Source organism: Muntiacus reevesi, chromosome X, assembly GCF_963930625.1.
Source record: "Muntiacus reevesi chromosome X, mMunRee1.1, whole genome shotgun sequence".
Lineage (NCBI taxonomy): Eukaryota > Metazoa > Chordata > Mammalia > Artiodactyla > Cervidae > Muntiacus > Muntiacus reevesi.
In genome coordinates, this window is record NC_089271.1 from 130,393,602 (window position 1) to 130,414,676 (window position 21,075).

The following is a 21,075-nucleotide window of genomic DNA, read 5'->3' on the forward strand; positions in this document are numbered from 1 at the left end:
GAGCATATAAATGACATTTTGAGACATCTGCATCAACTGCAATGTGATATGAAACCATCTTTGATTGCTATTGGTGACCAAGTCACAGGTACTGCCAATGTCACTGTAATTCGTTGCCTACATTTGTAAATAATGCACTACACTTCAGAGTTTGATGAGAAGGAAGTTGTGATTTTTAAAATTTCCATCCACATTCATGTACCCTGTGAATCCTATACATTGACCCTTTCCTGGTGGCTCAGATGGTAAAGAATCTGCCTTCAATGCAGTAGACCCAGGTTTGATCCCTAGGTAGGGAAGATTCCCTGGAGGAGGGAATGGCAACCCATTCCAGTATTCTTGCCTGGAGAATCCCATGGACAGAGGCGCCTAGCAGGCTACAGTCCAAAGAGTCAGACACGACTGAGTGACTAACACTTGTGGACTCTAGGTAAAAAACCCTTACCTAAATGTATTACTGTAAAAATGCTTGAAGTGACTGAAAAGATAGAGGTCTTTGTTTTTAAATGGGGAGAAGAAAAAGAAGAAAACGGGGAACATTAACATCCAAAATGTGTGCCACTAATTCTTATACATCTTGCCAAAGGTGAGTTACAAATTCAGTCTGAGCTTTCTAACAGTCGAGGAAACGTTTTGTCCAGAACTTTCTCAGTTTAGAACTTTGACTGGGGCCGTGGTCATGCAGTGGTAAGTAGTCTGCCTAGTGTAAAACATTGATTGGTTATACAAGGCTATATGTCATTTATATCTCAATAAAACTAGAAGGGAAACAAACAAAAAAACCTTGCTTGGTAGCCTCTTGCCTAGACTAAAGCCCCACTGCCAACACCACTGTACCTTCCCATCCTGCAGGGCACACCCGACGGTACGAGAAGCGACTGCCAAGGAAGAACTGTTGCTTAGTCGCTAACACGACTCCGTGCAACCCCAGGGACTGCAGCCTGCCAGGCTCCCCTGTCCACGGGATGTTCCAGGCAAGAATACTGGAGTGGGTTGTCATTTCCTTCTCCAACGGATCTTCCCCACGCAGGGATCAAACCCTCATCTCCTGTATTGGCAGGGGTGTTCTTTGCCACTTAACCGTCAGGGTAGCCCCGCAGAGAAGCAGGTGTGGGTGCAAATCCGGCCTGGCCCTCCCTGGTTGGGCGTTCGCGCCCCCGCCCGCGCCCCTTCGCGTGCTCACTCCCTAGCCGAGGACCGAAGAACCTAGCGCTGGAACAAGACGTCTCCCCCGCCCTCTTTGGAGATAGCCCCGCCCCCCTTGCTTCTCCCGCCTTCGAAAGGGTTTCTGCCTTGGCATTTATCATGGACCGTCTGCATCACCCATGACACAACGTGCCCCTGGCACACTAACAGGCTCCTAAGGAACCCAGTTACGGAGCTGAAACATAGCAAATTCTATTTCGCACGAACAAGCGCTGTTTCCCACAGTCTAACGGGAGCGTGCGCAGAGATGGGCCGCCAGGGGGCGTTGATTGACGCACAGCTTGACCGCCCCAAGCCCCGCCCCCGGAGGCGCCTTCTAAACACGTCCTTCCGCTCACTTCCTCCTCTTTTCTCTTCTCCGCCATCCTATGTGCGGTTGAGATCTGTCCGCACCATGGTAAGTGCATCCATTACCATCGGTTCCGGGGTGGCTTTCCGAGACCTGAGATCTCCGCTAGCTCCCCGGTGCCGCGGGCTGCGTCGAAGTGTGGGACCCTTTTTAAGACCTTTTCCAGGGGAGATGGGAGTTTGGCCTCGGCTCCAACCCGAGGGCCTGGCGGGAAAGGAGTGAGCTAGCACCTAGGGAGGGGCGGGCTTTGTCGGCCTCGCAAGGTCCGAGAGGGCGCTCTCTGTTGCAGGCCGCTACTCAGGCGGGCGGAGATTCCCGTTTTTCCCAGAGCGAACTGTATTTCTGGGGCAAGAAGTCGAGGGGGCCCACAGAAAGTGTGGCCCGACTTCGGGCTGTTGTCAGTGCCACGCGGGATGTTTCGGTCGTCGAAAAGGGAATGTGGACTGCTGGTTTTCGAAGACTTACTAACTTGGGAGCCAGAATTCTTCCACTTGATGAGATTATAGGATACTTTAGCCCTTTGTTCGGGAACTTGAACGTTACCCAGTTAAAACTCATGGAACAAGGGGTGATGTGTGAATCTGTGTGTCATTCGGGCGCTCTTCGTAAAATGCTAGCTGCGTGCGGACATTCACTGGTATTTTCCTGTGATAGTACCTTGGAAAATTTTAACTGTATGTGCTTTTAGGTGTGGAGAGGAGCGGTATCTGGTGTTATACGGTTTTATTAACAGAAACTTAAAGTTGCTGCTATGAACTGGGAGAGAGGAGTATAGTCTTTTCCTTCTTTGTAATAACGCCTGTTATGCAAGGGTGTGTTGGGCCACATGGGTCAGATTTTAAACCAGCACTCAGGCCGTTTCTCTGGACTCTACTGCACACCGTGGAGGGAGGTGTTTGGGGTTAGATTAGATGACCCATGGAGAAGGAAGCGGCAACCCACTCCAGTATCCTTGCCTGGAAAATCTCATGGACAGAGGAGCCTGGTGGGCTGCAGTCCATGGGGTCGCAAAGAGTCGGACACGACTGAGCGACTAACACTAACTAGATGACCCAAGTTGTTTATGAAAGCCAAAAAGAGCGGGAACTTGGGAAAGTGACATTTTAAATAGAGTTAATTTAATACCAAGATGGTCGGTGAGCTGGAACAGATCTGCCAAATGTCAGGGACTTTGTGTAAGGTGGTGGTTTCTTTTTTTTTGAACGCACCGCGTGGCTTGCGGGAATCTTAGTTCCCGGACCAGGGATGGAAGCTGGGCCCCTGCAGTATAAGCACAGATTCCCTAACCATTGGCCCGCCAGGGGATTTCCAGTACCCTGGTGTACAAAACAGGGCACTGAGACTGGTTGACTTGCAAGTAGTTGTTCGTGAAAACCATGTGCTCTAGTCCCAGCCTTCAGTGATGTGGTCCTCTCAGTCCTAGGGTGACAGCAGGGAAGACTGTGTTCCAGTATCTGTGTCTAGCCTTGTATCTGCCCCGGGAGAAGTGAGGAACAAAAGCAAGGGGCAGTGATGGGTTTAGCATTGAGAAGGGTTTTGGGCATATGTTAAGCATTTGAATATTTGTTGGATTTAGAGAGTTCCTAATTTTTTAATAAGTTCTGGTATTGCTGTTAAATTGATTGCATTTCCCTCCCAGTCTTCTCACAAGACTTTCAGGATCAAGCGATTCCTGGCCAAGAAGCAAAAACAGAATCGTCCCATTCCTCAATGGATTCGAATGAAAACTGGCAATAAAATTAGGTAAGGACACACTCCCCCACTCATGTGTTTTGTTAAATTTAGGATTTCTTTGAGTGCACAGTTGAAAGTTATACGCAGTTTAATTTTAATCTTGTGCCACCATTCTGAAATTCTTTTTTTTAAATGTGCTTCTGGGTTTCTGAACAGCAGTCAGCCCACAGCTGGGCTTAGGGGCAGACACTCCTCCAATATTTGTAAATTTCCTGGTTGCTTTCCCTCTGAGCCAGAACATAAGGTGGCTGTCTCATTACACATCCCAGTGGGAATATCAGAAAGTGTTTATTTTTTCTGAAGATTGAAAGATTTGCTTTTCCCCACAGAATTGAGCTGATGGTTTTAGGAGAAAGACATTACTAGAATTTCTCCAAAGGACCTCTAGGGTCATCTAGGTTAACGCTAAACAAAGCTGGATCTAAGACTCTCCTGCGTGCCTTTCAACCAAAGTATTTTCAAAGCATTTTTAAGCTGACACTGTAGGGTGGGCCTAGCAAGTGAGTCCTTGCCAGGAAAAACACTGAAGCTCAGGAGTGCAAGATTGTGAAGCTAGTGTAGAAGTCTGATTGGGTTGTATGGCAAATAGAAGTGGAAATGTATGTGGGAATCACTCACTGTAGCTTTATAGGCCAATTAATTGCAACCTTTGGTTTATTGTATCCCATCCAGTGATGGTAGGACCTGCCTTTGTAGTTGTGAGAAATGAAAGAAATGTATGTAAAGTTCTGTGTAGCTCAGTAGAGGGTACCTGCAATTATAAGATGCTGGTCTTTTGCTCTGTGGTCTAACTTTTAAAATGCAATGAAAGCAGGTTGCAATTACAGTGCTTTCTTTTGTGGAAGTACTGACATTATCCTGCTGAAAGAAAATCTGTGTTGATCGTTTTTTGATTTTGCCATTTATGGGGGTAAAATCATGACAGATTGACATAAACAGTTGATGGCCTTTGAAGTAACAGAGGATGTTAATGTATTAACATTATGCGAGAGCTTTTATGTACATGTAACCTATTATGTAGAATGACTGGTTTGATCTAGTGTAGTAGTTGGGGTTATATATCTCTGTCTGGGTCTGCTCCACGTCTGTTGAATCAAAAGTAAGTGAGCTTCTCTACTACTTACTCCCAGTAAAGAACGAGTGTGTTTTCCTTAGCCTGGAGTCATTTTGAGAGGTAAAAAATTGATTTGACTAGTTCTTTAACACATCTAGCAAATCATTTTTTACTCTCCAAAAAGAACTCCAAACTTGCTAAAGAAGGGAAAATGGAACCCTTTGCTTTCAAAGATTTTTTTTATGGTACTTTTAAGGCAAAGTTTCTGGTGAGTAAGAGCAACTAATTTGAGGTCAGACTGCCTTTGTAACTTGGTATTTCCTTCTGTGTAGGTACAACTCCAAGAGAAGACATTGGAGAAGAACCAAGCTGGGTCTATAAGAAGCCTCACATAAAACATGGCACACATATTAAGATCACTTATTTAAGCAGCCGTATCACAGTGAGAACATCACTACTGTAATGCTTGGCTCTTGATGTTTCTTATTTCCTCACAATCAGTCTGAGACCAGTAATAAATATGTGTCATCCTTGTACCTGAACGCAGCACCTTTTTAAAATAAACTGTTGTGGGGGGGGGGGATGCCTTGCCACAAGACATGCAGGATCTTAGTTCCCCAACCAGGGATTGAACCCACTTGGCTGCTAGGAAAGTCCCATAAAAAGCATGTTTATATGCTATTCTATGATGTGAATCAGGGTTTGGCCATCTGGTCTCCCACCTGTTTTTGTATGGTCTATGAACTAAAGTTCTGCATTTTTAAATGGTTGAAAAAAATCAAATATTTTTGACATTTAATAAATTCAAGTTTACCTGCCAGGCATTATTCCTAGGTACTTGGGATTAACCAATGGATGGATAGACAAATGTATGTTAGGCTAGTAATAGGCCAGTACATGGGCCATAGCTAATGTCTGGGAAAGATGCATGCCCAATTACTCAGTCGTGTCTGACTCTTTGGACCCCAGGTGCCTCTGTCCATGGGATTTTGCAGGCAAGAATAATAGGGTTACCATTTCCCACTCCAGGGGATCTTCCCCACCCAAGGATCTCCTGCATTGGCAGGCAGATTCTTTAATCACTGGAGGGAGCCAAAATGCTCTAGTTACCTGTGGAGTTAGGTTGGGACTGCAGCAGGGCAAGGGGGATCCTGTTTGGTGTTATCTACCTACCCAGTTTGTACAGAGCCTGTGCTGGAGCAAGCCAAGAAAACAAGTGACAGGAGCTGTCAGTGCAGCAAATGGGGGTAGGGGCCATACACAGCCAAGGGGTCCCTGACTTGTAACCACACTAAGACCACATGACCACAAAGACCACTGCTCACCAGAAGTTTTTAGAATGGCTGCCAAATAACCAGCCTAGGAACGTGGGCACTACCAACAGATCTTGGAAGCACATTTTCTAGTTTACGAATCCCAGATTTCAAATATTTCCTCTTAGTGCATCAGTCTCTGCTTTATATTCAAAGACAGCTGCCACTGTGAACAGCAAGGCAGAGGGACTTGATAACAATTGACAGTCGTGGAAATTCCTAGCCATTTGGAGTCTTTAGGGATACCTCAGTCTTACCATTCAGAGTAGGTGGGAATTCCTGAGCCCCGGGAATTTATGAAAAAGCTAAGGTCGCATGGCAGAGGGAGCTTTCTCTAAAGACCTTAAAAAGGAGGGTTAAAATTGAAAGAGAAAATGATAGACATTTTGGGTGGATTGGTTGGCCGTGTAAAAGGGGTTTCTTTTGAGCCTGGGGTGGGACAGGTCCTGGATCCAGTGACTCCACACCGCCTTGTTTAGTCAATAAGTCATACGGGACTCTGCGACCCCATGAAATGCAGTGCCAGGCTCCCAGTATTTGTTCTATGAACTGGATCCCTTATTTCCTGAAGGGAAGAATAGGAGCTTTGAGACGTGTAGGACATAACATTTACCTTTAAGAGGTGAAGTGTAAGATCAGCTTTTGAAAAGAGTCAACCCCGTGGTGATGCTGCCCATCTCATGATGGCCTACTAAGAAGCAGGCAGCAGCAGAGTCATGGCCAAGAGTTGGCAGTCTGGAGGAACAGGACCACAGAGTCAGCCTTCCAGTTCTGTTGGTGCACCAGCTATGAGCCTCAGTGTCATCTGCAACATGGGGCCAATGGGACCTCCCTCAAAGGGCTTTGAGGATGAAGTTAATAATGCACAGAAGCAGTTGATTGAATGACTGGGAAAAGGGAGAAGAAAGGGGAGTGAGCAGAGTTAAAAGTTTTGGTGTGGGCTGTACTCATGCTCAGTCAATCAGTCTGACTCTTGGGACCCCATGAACTGTAGCCCACGAGACTTCTCTGTCCAAGGGATTTCCCAGGCAAGAATACTGCAGTGGGTTGTCACTCCCTACTCCAGGGGATCTTCCTGACCCAGAGATCAAACCTGTGTCTCCTGCTTTAGCAGGTGGATTCTTTACCACTGAGTCACCTGGGAAGCCTGGATAAAGCAAAAATAAGACACAGGGACTGAAGATGGTGGGAAGGGGCAGGTTGGCATGGGGGAATCAAGCAGATCTGGTGTGGAATTGATGCTCAATATCAGCCTTTAGATAGATACCTGTTCCCTTCTATTTCCAGGATTTGCATTTGGAGTAGAGTAATCCCTTGAGGACTTGGAAAGAAAGGAATAGGGTGACTTAGCTAAAATCCTGGGCCTTACACTTGCCTCCAGTTGAACCCCAACTCTGTTCCTGAACCAGAGATTGACCGGAGAAGGGATAGGCTACCCACCCCAGTATTCTTGGGCTTCCCTGGTAGCTCAGCTGGTAAAGAATCTGCCTGCAATTGGGGAGACCTGGGTTCGATTTCTGGGTTGGGAAACTACGCTGTAGAAGAGAAAGTCTACCCACTCCAGTATTCTGGCCTGGAGAATTCCATGGACTGTAAAGTCCATGGGGTCGCAAAGAGTCGGACGCAACTGAGCAACTTGCACTTGAAGGATTGAATGATAATGTCTGTAAAGGATTAGTTATACCAGATAAACCTCCCATTTTACAGATAAAAAAAAGTGAAACAGTTCTCAAACAAAAAAATACAATTTTTTTTTAAAGCAAATTCCCTGGCAGTCCAGTGGTTAGGACTTGGCGTTTTCATTGTGGTGACCAGGGTTAAAAAAAAAAAAAATACACAATTCTCATTCCTGCTAATAGTCGGTAACAGTTTGAGTAACTTATGTTGGCAGGTGACTGCTCTCAGCAGGAATGTCAATGAGAACCAGGTTGAACAGGGAATAGATTTTTCTTGGAAAGAACAGGGTGAAATATTAACCATTTACACTTCCCTGAGGGTATTTTAGCCCAGAGAAGCAAACATGAAGCCCTAGCTTATGTACAATGAGTATTTGAAGAGCCAGACGCAAGTATGACCTGCTGGGTATTGCAGTCAAAAGAGCGTGCTGTGAGCCTATGCCTGTGCATGTCACATATGCCCGTCTAGGAATGCAGGAAGGGAAGGTGGCAAACCCTCAGAGAAAACGAATCGATCCTTCTTCATTGGGAGCAACTTTCCCCCCCAGGGGATGTTTGGCACTGTCTGGGGACATTTGCTTGCAAAAAATGGGGGGAAGGGAGTTGCCAGTGGCAGCAAGAGAATGTTTAGCCAAGGATTCTGCAGAGTCAGACACTACTGAGGTCACTTAGCATGCACACATGTTGCTAAACATCCTTACATCCATAGGACAATCCTCTACAACAGAGGTGTGTGTGTGTGTGTGTGTGTGTGTGTGTGTGTGCACGTGCACTCAGTCGTGTCTGACTCTTTGGACCCCATGGACTGTAGCTTGCCAGGCTGGAATTTTCCAGGCAAGAATACTGGACTGGAGTTGGTTGCCATTTCCTTCTCCAGGGGATCTTCCCCACCCAGGGTTCAAACTGCGTCTCCTACATTGGCAGGCGGACTCTTACACCACTTCACCACCTGGGAAGCCCACAACAAAGAATTATATGGCTGAAGATGCCAATAGTGCTGAAGTTGAGAAACCATGGTTTAATAGCACTGCAGCCAGCCAGAGTCAGCTTCTTGAGACAGATGTGCTGGGCTCACTACTCCCCCCTCCAACTCTTCACACTACTCCTGGGATAAATCTCACTCTTAACATAGCCCCAAAGGAGTAGGGGTGGCTCCCACCCTCTCTTCACTCACAAAGTTGGATCCAGCCGCAACTGCCTCTGGGTCTCTCAAAGCACCCCTTCAGCCAACCTCAGCCTTCCCACTGTTATTCCCTTGACTTGGAACATTCTCCCCCTTCACCCAGTGAACTCCCATTCATCCTTCAGGTCTCAAGCTACTTTGCACCTTCAGGCGGTGACCTTCCCTCACGGCCCCTCTCCCCTCAATCTAGTCAGGTCCTGCTGCTTAGTACCTCTTAAATCACCCTGTGAGTTTCCGTCCCGATTGTAACTGTAAAGGTCTATGTGTGGTTAGTTAATTGATGGCTGTCTCCCTCACTTGACTGAGCTCTACAAGGAGAGGTCAGTCTTGCTCATTGCTGACTGCTTTTATGTACCAGCATCTGGCATAACAGAAGTGCCCAATAGATGCATTTGTTGAGTGAGGAAAGCAGGCACTCAATAAATTTGTTGAATGAATGAGGAGAGGGACACATACGGGAGCAAGAGCAGTACAAAATGTGTGCCTTGACGTGTGTTTACAAGGAGTGAAGGACGAATGACTTGCCTGGGGAGTTGGGAAGGCCTCACCCAGGTTCACAAAGAGGCCAGCGGTGTGTGTGCACGTGCATGCATGGTAGCTAGGCAACTGGGGTTTAAGGTGCTAGGGGAAAAGTTGGAGACAGGCACATCATGAAAGCTCAGACATAACTAGTAGGGAAAGGTGAGAACTTCCCAGCACTCACCCTCTGTTCAGGTACCTTGTCACCATACTGCGGGGCCGATGCCATCCCTTGAATTCTGGTCACTGATGAGGCCACCTGCAGCTGCTTAGAAGCAGCGGGACAGGACTCATGTCTAACCCTGATCCTAAATGGAACTGTGTTCTCCAGATCAATTTGAATAATTTAGATTCCAGCAGAGCTGATAATACAGATGTTTTAGAAATGTTTCATAAAGACAAAGATGCCTATCTTTGAGTGAGAGAAATGATAGAAAAAATGCACCAAGAAAGCCAACACCAACAGCACAGGCCAGGTAGGCCAGAGGCATTTTCTAGAAGAAGCAAAGAAAAAGAGAAAGTTTCAAACTTAACAACTCCTCTTAACAAAACACCAAAACTCCCACTACTATCAATACTGGAATTACAGGCCATTTTTAAAAATCCTCTTGAAATGCAACATATACACAGAAAAGTGCCTTTTCCCTAAGTGTGTACCTCGATGAATTTTCACAGGGTGAACTCAATTGTGTCACCACCACCCAGATTCTTTAAGTTTGCTCTTTTCTGTGGGTATTTTCAGAGGCTTCCAAGAATACTGAGACACAGGAAAGATGACATGTCAAGGACACCAGGGATAATCCTGAAACGTATTAGATAAATCTCTGAGCTGTGGGATTTGAAAAAGACATACTCTTTTGACCTGAGACCAAATTCTTCGGTTTGAATTGCAAGGAGTTCAAGCAGAGTCTAATGTTTCTTCTTTCCAGACACTCAGGGACGAGTCCCAGGTTCTTGTTTGGAGCTGCTTGTTCTGCAGAAACCTTTGTAACTGCCTTCCGCACACCCTGGCACCTCTTTCTGAGAGTTCTCTGAGTCACTTATTTGGGTGGGTTCCAAACAGCAAAGGGTAGAGGTAACTTAATGTTGTTGTCAATTTGTTATTGTGGTTGTAATCAAAATTTTTTGTCTAATTTTTGGTCACGCTGTACAGCATGCAGGATCTTAGTTCCCGGTCCAGAGATCAGACCTGAGCCCCCTGCAGTGGAAGCATGGAGTCTTAACCACTGGATTGCCAAGGAAGTCGCTGGAATAAAAAATGTTTAAAAAAGAAAATAACTGTAGGGGAAACTTAATGCAAGGTATATAGGAACTTTCTGTAATATTTTTGCAACTTTTCTGTACCTCAAACTATTTGAAAATAGACCATTGATTTTAAAATAAAATGACCAACCATAAACCTAATCCTAGGGGTGAAATTGATTGATTAAGCATGCACTTTAAAGCACTCAAGGAGACATTCTGATGGGCGAGTGAGTCCCTGGTATATTTATAAATCACCAAAAACTGTCGAGCTCCACCAATGATGTCTGCATCATAAACAACTACGTTAAAGCAGTGACTACTCTTGTTGGTTTCCCATTTGTTGGCAGAGGAAATGTACTGTTTGCTGGTTTTTTTCACAACCCTCTGGGTCCTGCTTTGGTTAATTGCATGGAGACTGCCCAGTGACAGGGAAAGCTCACAGAGCATTGCAGCTGGGCAGGTCTGGGTTTATATCATGTACATTTCATTCACTACTTTAGGGGAGTTACTTAAGCTCCTTGAGCATGTATAAAATAGAAGTGAATAATACTGCGCCACAGACTTGCTGTGAGAATTACATGAGATGACATGTCCAAAGTGTCTAGTCTATTGCCAGACTTAGTAAATGGTAGCAATCATGTTTGAGAGTTTCTGGTGTAAGTTAGTTGGTTTTAGTCGCTCAGTCATGTCCTACTCTTTGCAGTCTCATGGACTGTAGCCTGCCAGGCTCCTCTGTCCATGGGATTCTTCAGGCAAGATACTGGGGTGGGTAACCATTCCCTTCTCCAAGGGATCTTGCCAGCCCAGGGATTTAACCCGGGTCTCCCTCATTGCAGGCAGAAGCCCCCTCCTGGTATAAACCTATAACCAATATTTTTTCTTCTTTTTTTCTTTTTCGTTCCTTCCTCCCTTCCATCCATTCTTCCTTGTTTCTGTCCTCCCTCCCTGCCCCCCTCCTTCCTCTTTTATTTTTTGACCAGATTGGGGAGGGAATGGACAATATCTGTTTCAGCAGGAAATAACAGAAAGCTGACACTGGTGTAGACATTCAAGTGCAAACTGAAAACTGAAAGTGAATGGATAAAAAATAAGCTGCTCTAAGACTTGTTAACTTAGGGAGAAAGTTGAAGTCTGGAGCCCAGTGCTAAGAAAACAGTAAACAGTCCCAAGAAGGTAAGGATATTCATCTCCAAATAGGAACAGTGAAGAATAACCTTCATTCATTTAACAAATATTTATAGAACATCTACATGTGCCAAACAGTGTGCCAGCTGCTGGGGTTACAGTAGTGAATAAATGACACGTGGATGCTGCCTGAGGGATCTCAGTCTAGTCCAGTGGCCACACACATTCCCTTGCAAGTTTCTTGATTTAATACTTGTGTGTGATTCATGCTTGTGTTTTTTTTTTTTAATAATAAATGCATTTTAAAAATGAATGTCATGACCCATAAATAGGTTGCATTTGCAGTTTTGAAAAACACTGATGTGAACTGGGAAGTAGACACATATACAGTGTTATAAGTGCAATGATAGAGAAGTATTCCTCGGGGTCAAGGGAAGTATTCTGAACTCACATATTTTTTAAAAGTTTGGTTAAGGCTGATGCCAAAACAGTATATGTCCCTAGTGTGAGATACATTTTTGCATCTTGAAATCACCAAAGTGACACTCATATGTTTGTAATATGCATACACATATATTTAGCGTGTAATTTGGGGACCCCAGGATGGCAACATTTTATACAAACAAAAGCTTTGTGTTTTAAAAGACACCTTTTCACTCACATTTTGAAAAACACTAGAGATAGTATGTTTTTCCATTATCCATTGTCAGGCAACAAACCATCCCCAAACAGTGACCTAAAAGCAGCATTTTGTTTCTGTCATCATTTTCACTTTGTGGGTTGGGAGCTGGAAGGTGTGCTCCCAAGCTAGCTTTTACACTCACATGTTGGCTGCCTGGGTGTTGCTTGGCCTTTCTCTCCACATGGCATCTCAGCCACCAGGCCTGTCTGTGTGGCTTGGGCTTCTCACAGTGTGGTGATCTCAAGGTAGTCGATTGCTTAGTTGGCAGCTGGCTTGACTGAGTGTTGCAAGAGACAGGAACAGGAAGCTGTTGCCAGTCTCCAAGGATCCAGAAACTGACAGGAGGACCAGCTTCATGGCTTTTGACTCACACAGTCACATGGGACCCTGTGCTTAGTTTGATGCTCTGCTTTTGTGATCTTTAAATTCTTAATACATTTTTTGGTGGGGTCTCTCATGTTCAGTGTGGGCTCTGCCCAGTATATCTCTCTGGCTGTATTTTATTGGTCTAAGCATGGAGCCTACCTGGATTCAAGGGAGGGGGATAGAGACCCCACCTGTCGTTGGGAAGAGTATCACAGAACTCGTATATGTCTTTAATCAGTCACAGCATGGTAGGAGAGAGAGCATGGGAAGACTGGAATCAAGAAATCTGAGGGCTTTCCCTGGTGGTCCAGTGGCTAAGAATCTGCCTTGCAATGCAAGGGACACTGGTTTGATTCATGGTCTGGGAAGGTCCCACATGCCTTGGAGCAACAAAACCCGTAAATCACAACAACTGAACCAGCACTCTAGAACCCAAGAGCTGCAACTACTGAGCCCATGCACTGCAACTACTGAAGCCTAAAACCCTAAAACTCGACAACTAGAGAAAGCCTATGTGTGGCAATGAAGATCCACCACAGCTTAAAAAAAATTAAATAAATAAATATTAAAAAAATAAATCTGAGGCCTAGTCCCAGTTTTACAGCTACGATGAGCCTGCTACTGACAAACCATGTCACCTTGGGGACTTCAGTTTTCTGCCACTCAAAATGAGAAAATTAGTTCTAGAATCATGAAGCTCTAAGGCCACATTTGTGACTCTCTAAATGTATATCTGATTCATTAGAAAAAGTGTTTTCCACAGTGCTTACCAAAGGGAGCATGAGAACAGAAGATAAATGAGCTCCAGAGGAAAAAGCCTGCAGATCTAAATTCAAGCCTCCAGCCCCCACTTGTTCATTCTACAAACACCTAATACAGAGGCAGACACAGGGTGCTGGGTGCTGGGCTGCAGCAGTGAACCATATCAACAGGTCCCCATTTTCACAGGCTCATAGTCTGCAGGGGACAGGCGAGTGTGTCGACCGCCAGGGACCCTGATGCTGTGGTGAGGAAGGCATTGGGTCCTTGGGAACCTATCCTGAACATGGGAGGGGAGGAGGGGCTGAGGAAGAGCAAGCTGAGCCCCCAAGGCCAAAGAGGAATTAGATCTGGGGGACGGAGTGTGGTGTGTTCATATCCTACACAGAGGAGACAGATGGTGAAAAGGCCCAGTCAAAAGGAGAACTAATTTAGGGACTTGAAAGTCACTCTGTGTGGCAGGAGTATGGAAAGGGGACATCCTTGGGTGGTGGGAGAGAGTGCCAAGAGGAAGTAGTGATGAACGAGGAAGCTGGAGAATGAGCAGAGGCCAGATCACTAGGAGACCCGACTCCTTGAGAGAGAGATTGGATTGCATCTTGAGGCTCAGAAAAACATTGAAGGGCTTGAAACTTGACAGACACCTATCTGGTTTGGGTTTAAGAAACCACTGAGGTTAGTGTGTGGAGTGCTGAGATCAGACTGGCTGCGGATGGGGCAGGATTGGCTAGAAGTAGAGACTAGTGAGAGGCTGTGGTTCGTCATCTGGGTGAAAAAGGATGGTGACCAGCATCAGGGCAGAGGCAGTGGAGACAGAGTTACATGGGCAGAGGAGAGATTTCGTAGAATCAAGAAGACTTGTGACTGAGTATAAGCAGAAGAGGAAGAGAGAGGTGGCAAGGATGATGCCCAAATTTCTGGCTTAAGAAGGTGGATGGTAGTGTCATTTGCTGAGAGGGAAAGACCATGAGAATACTGTTCTGGTGGGAAAGTAGAGTGAGTAACCAAGCTGGTTCAGTTTGGGGTCTGTATCTAGCTTGGGGTGGCTGTAAGCCTTTCAGGTGAAGACATTCCATAGACAGCTGGAGAGTGAAGATGCGAGTCAAGAGAGAAATGGAGAAAGCTGTTGGTTTTTGTTTTTTTTGACCCGAGTGACAGCTTGTTTGAATAATGATATGAAGGGCCCAGAAGGGAAGAAGTAGGAAAACTGAGGGGACTGTATGCAGTCACTGAACTAAAGCTCCCAAGGGCTGAGAAGTGATGAGTCAGAACACAGGATTAGGGATTTGTCTCACAAAGAGACCCCAGGAATTAAGAGGTCAGACTCCGGAGTCTGGGTTGGAACACTTCATTCTATTACCTTCTGACTGTGAGACTTTTGGACAAGTAAGTCACTTGCTTTTTTTGAGCCTCAGTTTTCCTTGACTACAAAATGGGGAAATTATGAGAACCTACTTCAGAATTTTGAGCGTGATGATTAAAGGTGATAATGCATGCAATATGTTTGCTGCCAACTAAAAAAAGCCACCCCCCAAAAAAACCCTCCCACAATCTAAAATATGTGAATTGCGTTTTATTTGGGGAACTTACTGAGGACTATAGCCCAGGAGACAACCTCTCAGAGAGCTCTGAGGAAATGTTTCAGAGAAATAAGGGAGGAGCCAGGATATATAGGAGAAAAAATGGGGGGAAATGTAGTCAAACATGAAAAGATTACTGGTAATCACACAAAAACATCTCAAGTTAATGATTTTAGTGCTTTTCTCTGTATGGGAAAATGCAGGTGTGGGCTATAGAAGTCATTTCTTAGATATGCATCTTAACTATCTAGGGCCAGTATCCAGTTTCTCTCTCTCCAGAATTCTCCTCGGGGTGTGCCGTTAAGGCATCTGCAGTGGCTGCTGGTTTGATGCGGGCAAGATTTTATTTACTAAAACTGCAGGCAACATTTTTTTGGTCCACATTACTGTAGTGCCTGGCACACAGTTAACACTGCATCAGTGGTAACTGTCACTACTATATCAGAGCACAGGAAGGGAAAAATGAGCGCACACGCAGGTCAGTTCATAGATTTGATTGCAGGAAGTTGAACAAATTCTTTTTAGGTGGTTTCTATCTTTTTGATGAAATAGAAAATGAGGTTATCTACTGGGGGGCTACTTGCTAACATCTCTGGGGGTGGGTAGAAAAGCCACTCATTTGGCATTGACTAGGATACAGGACAGTCAATATCAACAGAGGGCCAACAGACTACCAGCCACTTAAACAATCAAGACTTGCTTTTATTTTATTTTTAAAAAACTTTTTATTTTGTATTGGGGTATAGCCGATTAACAATATTGTGATGGTTTCAGATGAACAGCAAAGGGACTCAGCCATATATATACATGTATCCATTCACCTCCAAACTCCCCTCCCAGCCAAGCTGCCACATCAGTCAGTTCAGTTCAGTTCAGTCACTCAGTCGTGTCCGACTCTTTGCGACCCCATGAATCACAGTACACCAGACCGCCCTGTCCATCACAAACTCCCGGAGTTTACTCAAACTCATGTCCATCGAGTCGGTGATGCCATCCAGCCATCTCATCCTCAGTCGTCCCCTTCTCCTCCTGCCCCCAATCTTTCCCAGCATCAGGGTCTTTTCAAATGAGTCAACTCTTCGCATGAGGTGGCCAAAGTATTGGAGTTTCAGCTTCAGCATCAGTCCTTCCAGTGAACACCCAGGACTGATCTCCTTCAGGATGGACTGGTTGGATCTCCTTGCAGTCCAAGGGCCTCTCAAGAGTCTTCTCCAACACCACAGTACAAAAGCATCAATTTTTCGGCGCTCAGCTTTCTTCACAGTCCACCTTTCACATAACATTGAGCAATTCCCTGTACTGTACAGTAGGTCCTTGTTGGGTTGAGAGGAAGTGATAGTTAAGGAGTTTGGGGTGGATATGTACACACTGTTACCAATTAAGACTTGCTTTTTCTTTTTTAGCAAACAGCTCAGCTTTTTATTGAATGTGTTACTAAAGAGGTTTAGTCAAAAAGACCAAAGCCCATGTCATCATCAGACTCTTCAGATTCTTCTTTCTTTGCTTCTACTTTCTTCTCCTCAGCTAGGGCAGCAGTGGAGGCTGGGGCAGGACTTCCTGCTGGTGCAGCACCAGCTGCTGGGGCAGGTCCACCAGCCCCCACATTGCAGATGAGGCTCCCAATATTGACATTGGCCAAAGCCTTTGCAAACAAACCTGGCCAGAAAGGCTCAACATTTACACGGGCTGCTTTAATGAGGGCATTGATCTTTTCCTCCGTGACCGTCACCTCATCGTCGTGCAGAATGAGGGCAGAGTAGATGCAAGCGAGCTCCGAGACAGAGGCCATGGTGCGGGAGAGTGCTAGGTGGGGGCTGCTGGGCGGTGCTAGTCGCCGGATGAAGTGAGGGCCTCACCCCAAAACGGCCTTAGCTTCCTCGGAAGAACCAAGCACCTTAGCGGCAGCAGAGGAAAGAGCTAAGACTTGCTTTTAAATTAAAGTAAAAATGAAAACAGCAGAATGACTCCTCATTTTGTAGCCTAGGACTAAAACTTGTAGAGTACAGGGAATTCCATGATGGTCCAGTGGTTAGGGGGCTTCCCAGGTGGCGCTAGTGGTAAAGAAGCTGCCTGCCAATGTGGGAGACTTTAGAGATGCAGGTTCCATCCCCCAATTGGGAAGATCCCCTGGAGGGGGAAATGGCAACCCACTCCAGTATTCTTGCCTGGAGAATCCCATGGACAGAGGAACCTGGTGGGCTATGGTCCATAGGATCACCAAGAGTAGGATAAGACTTTCACTGCTGTGGGCTGGAGTTCAATCCCTGGTTAGGGAACTAAGATCCTGCAAGCAGTGCAGTGTGACCAAAAACTAAAATAAATTTAGCTCAGTTATCTTTAAAGAAAATCTTGTAGAGTACATATTCAGAAGTATTTATCTGACTTTTTCCTGATCTAATATTTTTAATAAGCTTTATATTTACAATAGTTTTAGATTTACAGAAAAGTTGAGAGGATAATATAAAGTTCATAGTTTATTCAGATTTTTTTAGTTTTTACCTAATTGCCCTTTTCTGCTCCAAGATCCTATCCAGGATACCACTTGCATATGGTAGTTATGTCTCAGCGTGGACTCCTATACCAAGTTCACAGGACAAAAATCTCTGGAACTGACCAAGCCCCATAGCAACTGTTGCTACGAGCCTCTGGATCTAAACTGGCTAGTTCCCTGAGATTTTTATCCTATCACCTTGGTGCAGGGCTCTACACCTGTGACTTTGGTATAGGGCTCCACACTTAGGCTCCTCTTGGCTGTGACAGTGTCTCAGACTCTCCTTGTTTTTGACGACTGTTGTTGAACCCAAGTGTGTGGGCCCAATGAAAAGGGAGGCCTAACAAGCCAAAATGTCTGAGTTTAAAGCAAAACTCCTTGCTTGGCAATAAAACTTTCTCTGCTCCAAACGCTGATGCTTCAGTTGGTTTGGCACCACTATGTGTCAGGCTCATAAACTTGGGTTCAACAACGTGACCTTGACAGGTTGTTTTTGTTTTTTAATATTTTAAGTATTTGACTATTTTTGGTTGCACACAGGCTCTTTGCTGCTGTGCGAGGGCTTCTCTTGTTGCTGAGCATGGGCTATAGAGCTGCAAACAGGCATAGTTGCTCCACGGCATGTAGAATCTTCCCAGACCAGGGATCGAACCCATGTCCCCTGCATTGACAGGTGGATTCTTAACTACTGAACCACCAGGGAAATCCCCAACCTTGACAGTTTTGAGGAGTACTGGTCAAATATTTTGTAGGATGCCCCTCTACTGGATTTTGTTTGATGCTTTTCTCATTATGAGACTGGTTATAAGTTTTGGGGAAGGAAGGTCACAGAGGTAAAGGGCTGTTCTTATCAGGTCATTTCAAGGATATGTACTCTCACCATGATTTATCACTGTTGATATTAACCTTGATCAACTGGCTGAAGCAGTGTTGATCAGGTTTCTCCACTGTACAGTTTCTCTATTTTCCCCCTTTCCAACTGTACTCTTTGGAAGGAAGTCAGCACATGCAGGTCTCTTAAGAAGTGGGGAATTATGCTCCCCTTCTTTAACTCTTCAAGGGTTGAGTATCTCCATAAATTATCTGAAATTTTTCTGCATGGGAGATTTGTTTCTTTTTCCCTATTTATTTATCCAACCATTTCTTTATATCGAGATGGACTTATGGATGCTTATTTTATACTTATGATATAATCCAATACTCCCCCAGCCCAGAACCAGCCATTTCTTCAAGGAAACAAGAAACCTTGGTTCCTTTTATTGAAGAATGATATTTAGAAACCACTATCTAGGCATTAGACATGTTCTATCTGAATAAACTTTAATTTGATTACAAATTTATTATCCTGGAGTAACGTAGTTGTTTTTGGTATGAGTCAAGGTTCACCCAGAGAAGCAGGAGATAAATGTCAAGGGATATATTGTAAGAAATTGACTTCTGCAATTATGAGGCCCAAAGAGGCAAACTGGGAATTCCCAGGGCAGGCCTTCAAGAAAGCAGACAGGACTTCACGGACACCGGCCGTTCACTGGCTGAAGTTGCTGTCTAACAGAAGAATTTCTCTTGAGGCTTTGCAACTGATTAAATCAGACCCACTCAGGTTATCAACAATAATCTCCTTTACTTCAAGTGAGATAACTATGGACTTTAATTACATCTGGAAAATACCTTGACTGAAACACCTAGATTTGTGTTTGAGTGACTGGGGACTGTTAGCCTTGCCAAGTTGACATATCAAAAGACCATCAATCCAGGAGGACCTTATCTGTTGAATGTGTTCCATAAAGCACATTTTCTGGATGACTGAGAAGTATACCCTGACGAACCCCAGCTTTTAGACTGTTACTTATTTAGGAAGCATCATAAACTTCTCTATCTTCTTCAGTGGAGATACTAAACACTTTTGTCTGGTTGTAATGACCTAGGGCCCCTATGTGAACACCATTTATCACACTGAACTGAGTATACAGGGATGCTTCAGGGACTGTGAGGCCTGGAAGGAGCCTTATCTCCACATCTGGGGATTCATTGCTCTAGTTCTTTTAGTCCCTCTGTCAGCTTTCTATTTATATACTTTTTCCTCTTTTCCTTTCTGAAGGCTGCCCCTCCTCACTTCTCTTGCATTAACTCAATAACTCTGTGTGTGTTCTCACTACTCTCAAATCTAAGAGGATATTTGTCTCTGGTTCTTCCTGGTTTTTTTAAAATTATTTTTTAAGTAACAGCTTTATTAAGATATAATTCACAGACTATACAATTCACTCATTTAAAGTGTAGAGTTCAGTGGTTTTTAGTATATTTACAGATATGTGTAACCATTACCACAGTCAATTTTAGAACATTTTTGTCACCTTAAAAAGAAATTTCCAGTGCTCACTTCGGCAGCACATATACTAAAAAAAGAAATTTCCAATAGAAAGCCTAGAAACAAACCCACGTACTTACGGTCAATTAATCTATGGCAAAGGAAGCAAGAAAATACAATGGGGAAAATATAGTCTCTTCAATAAGTGGTGCTGGGAATACTAGACAGCTACATGCAAACAAATTAAATTAGAACATTCTCTAACATCATATACAAAAAATAAACCCAAAATTAAAAAAAATTCAAAATGGATTCAAGACATAAATGTAAGACCGGATAGTTTAAAACTCCTAAAGGAAAACATACACAGAACATTCTTTGACATAAATCACAGCAATATTTTTGAATCTGTCTCCTAGAGTAATAGAAATAAATTAAAAACAAAAATAAACAAATGAGATCCAATTAAACTTAAAAGCTTTTTCATAGCAAAGGAACCCATAAACAAAAGGAAAAGGAAAAGACAACCTATCAGCTGGGAGAAAATATTTGCAAATGATACTATTGACAAGAGATTAATTTCCAAAAAAATGCTAACAACTCATGCAGTTTAATATATATATATATATATATATATATAAAAACCAACACAGGACTTCCCTGCTGGTCCAGTGGTTAAGACTCCATGCTCCCAATGCAGGACGTCTTGGTTCAATTCTTGGTCAGGGAACTATATCCCACATACAACTAAAGATTCCATATGCTGCTACAAAGATCAAAGATCCCAAGTGCCACAACTAAGACCTGGCACAGCCAAATAAATAAATAAAAATATTTAAAAACCCAGCCCAATCAAAAAATGGGCAGAAAACCTAAATAGACATTTCTCCAAAGAAGACATACAGATGACCAACAAGCACATGAAAAGATGCTCAATATCACTCATTTTTTAATTGTAGTTTGTAAAACAAAACTACAATGAGGTATCACCTCACACCAGTCAGAATGCCCATCATTAAAAAGTCTACAAACAATAAATGCTGGAGAGGGTGTGGAGAAAAGGGAACCTTCCTGCACTGTTGGTGGGAATGCAAACTGGTGCAGCCACTGTGGAAAACAGTGTGGAGGTTCATTTAAAAAGTAAAAATAGAGCTACCATATGATCCTGCAATCCCACTCCTGGGCATACATCCAGAGAAAACTCTAATTCAAATAGATACACGCACCCCAATTTTCATCACAGCACTATTTGCAATAATAAAGCAATCTAAATGTCCATCAGTGGAGGAATGGATAAAGAAGTGGTACAGATAGATATTGGAAAATTAGCTATAAAAAAGAACTAAACAATGCTATTTGCAGCAACATGGATGGACCTAGAGATTATCATATTAAGTATATCAGACAGAGAAAGACAAATATATTGCTTATATGTGGAATCTAAAAAAAAAAGATACAGATGAATTTATTTACAAAACAGAAATAGTC

General features: G+C 44.0%; 1 protein-coding gene, 1 non-coding gene and 1 pseudogene across 4 annotated transcripts; 2 read left to right on the forward strand and 1 right to left on the reverse strand.

Annotated features, from left to right (window-relative positions):
* The first annotated feature begins 1,345 nt into the window (after positions 1–1,345).
* RPL39 (ribosomal protein L39) lies at positions 1,346–10,428 on the forward strand. 3 transcript variants are annotated; one of them, XM_065916272.1, is made up of 4 exons: positions 1,346–1,603; positions 3,195–3,298; positions 9,964–10,082; positions 10,188–10,428. In XM_065916272.1, exons 1-3 carry the CDS (start codon positions 1,454–1,456, stop codon positions 10,067–10,069), a joined length of 360 nt encoding a protein of 119 aa, XP_065772344.1. In that variant the 5' UTR covers positions 1,346–1,453; the 3' UTR covers positions 10,070–10,082; positions 10,188–10,428. The 3 variants fall into 3 exon arrangements, with proteins under 3 accessions (XP_065772344.1, XP_065772346.1, XP_065772345.1); XM_065916274.1 differs by lacking the exon at positions 9,964–10,082 and having other exon boundaries at positions 1,348–1,603; XM_065916273.1 differs by lacking the exons at positions 9,964–10,082; positions 10,188–10,428 and adding an exon at positions 4,676–4,885 and having other exon boundaries at positions 1,433–1,603.
* On the forward strand, positions 4,097–4,230 carry LOC136154952 (small nucleolar RNA SNORA69). The gene has a single exon (XR_010660647.1). It is a non-coding gene; the product is annotated as a small nucleolar RNA SNORA69 (small nucleolar RNA).
* Positions 10,429–16,207: 5,779 nt separating the features above from the next.
* LOC136153975 (large ribosomal subunit protein P1 pseudogene) lies at positions 16,208–16,656 on the reverse strand (annotated as a pseudogene).
* Between the last annotated feature and the right edge of the window lie 4,419 nt (positions 16,657–21,075).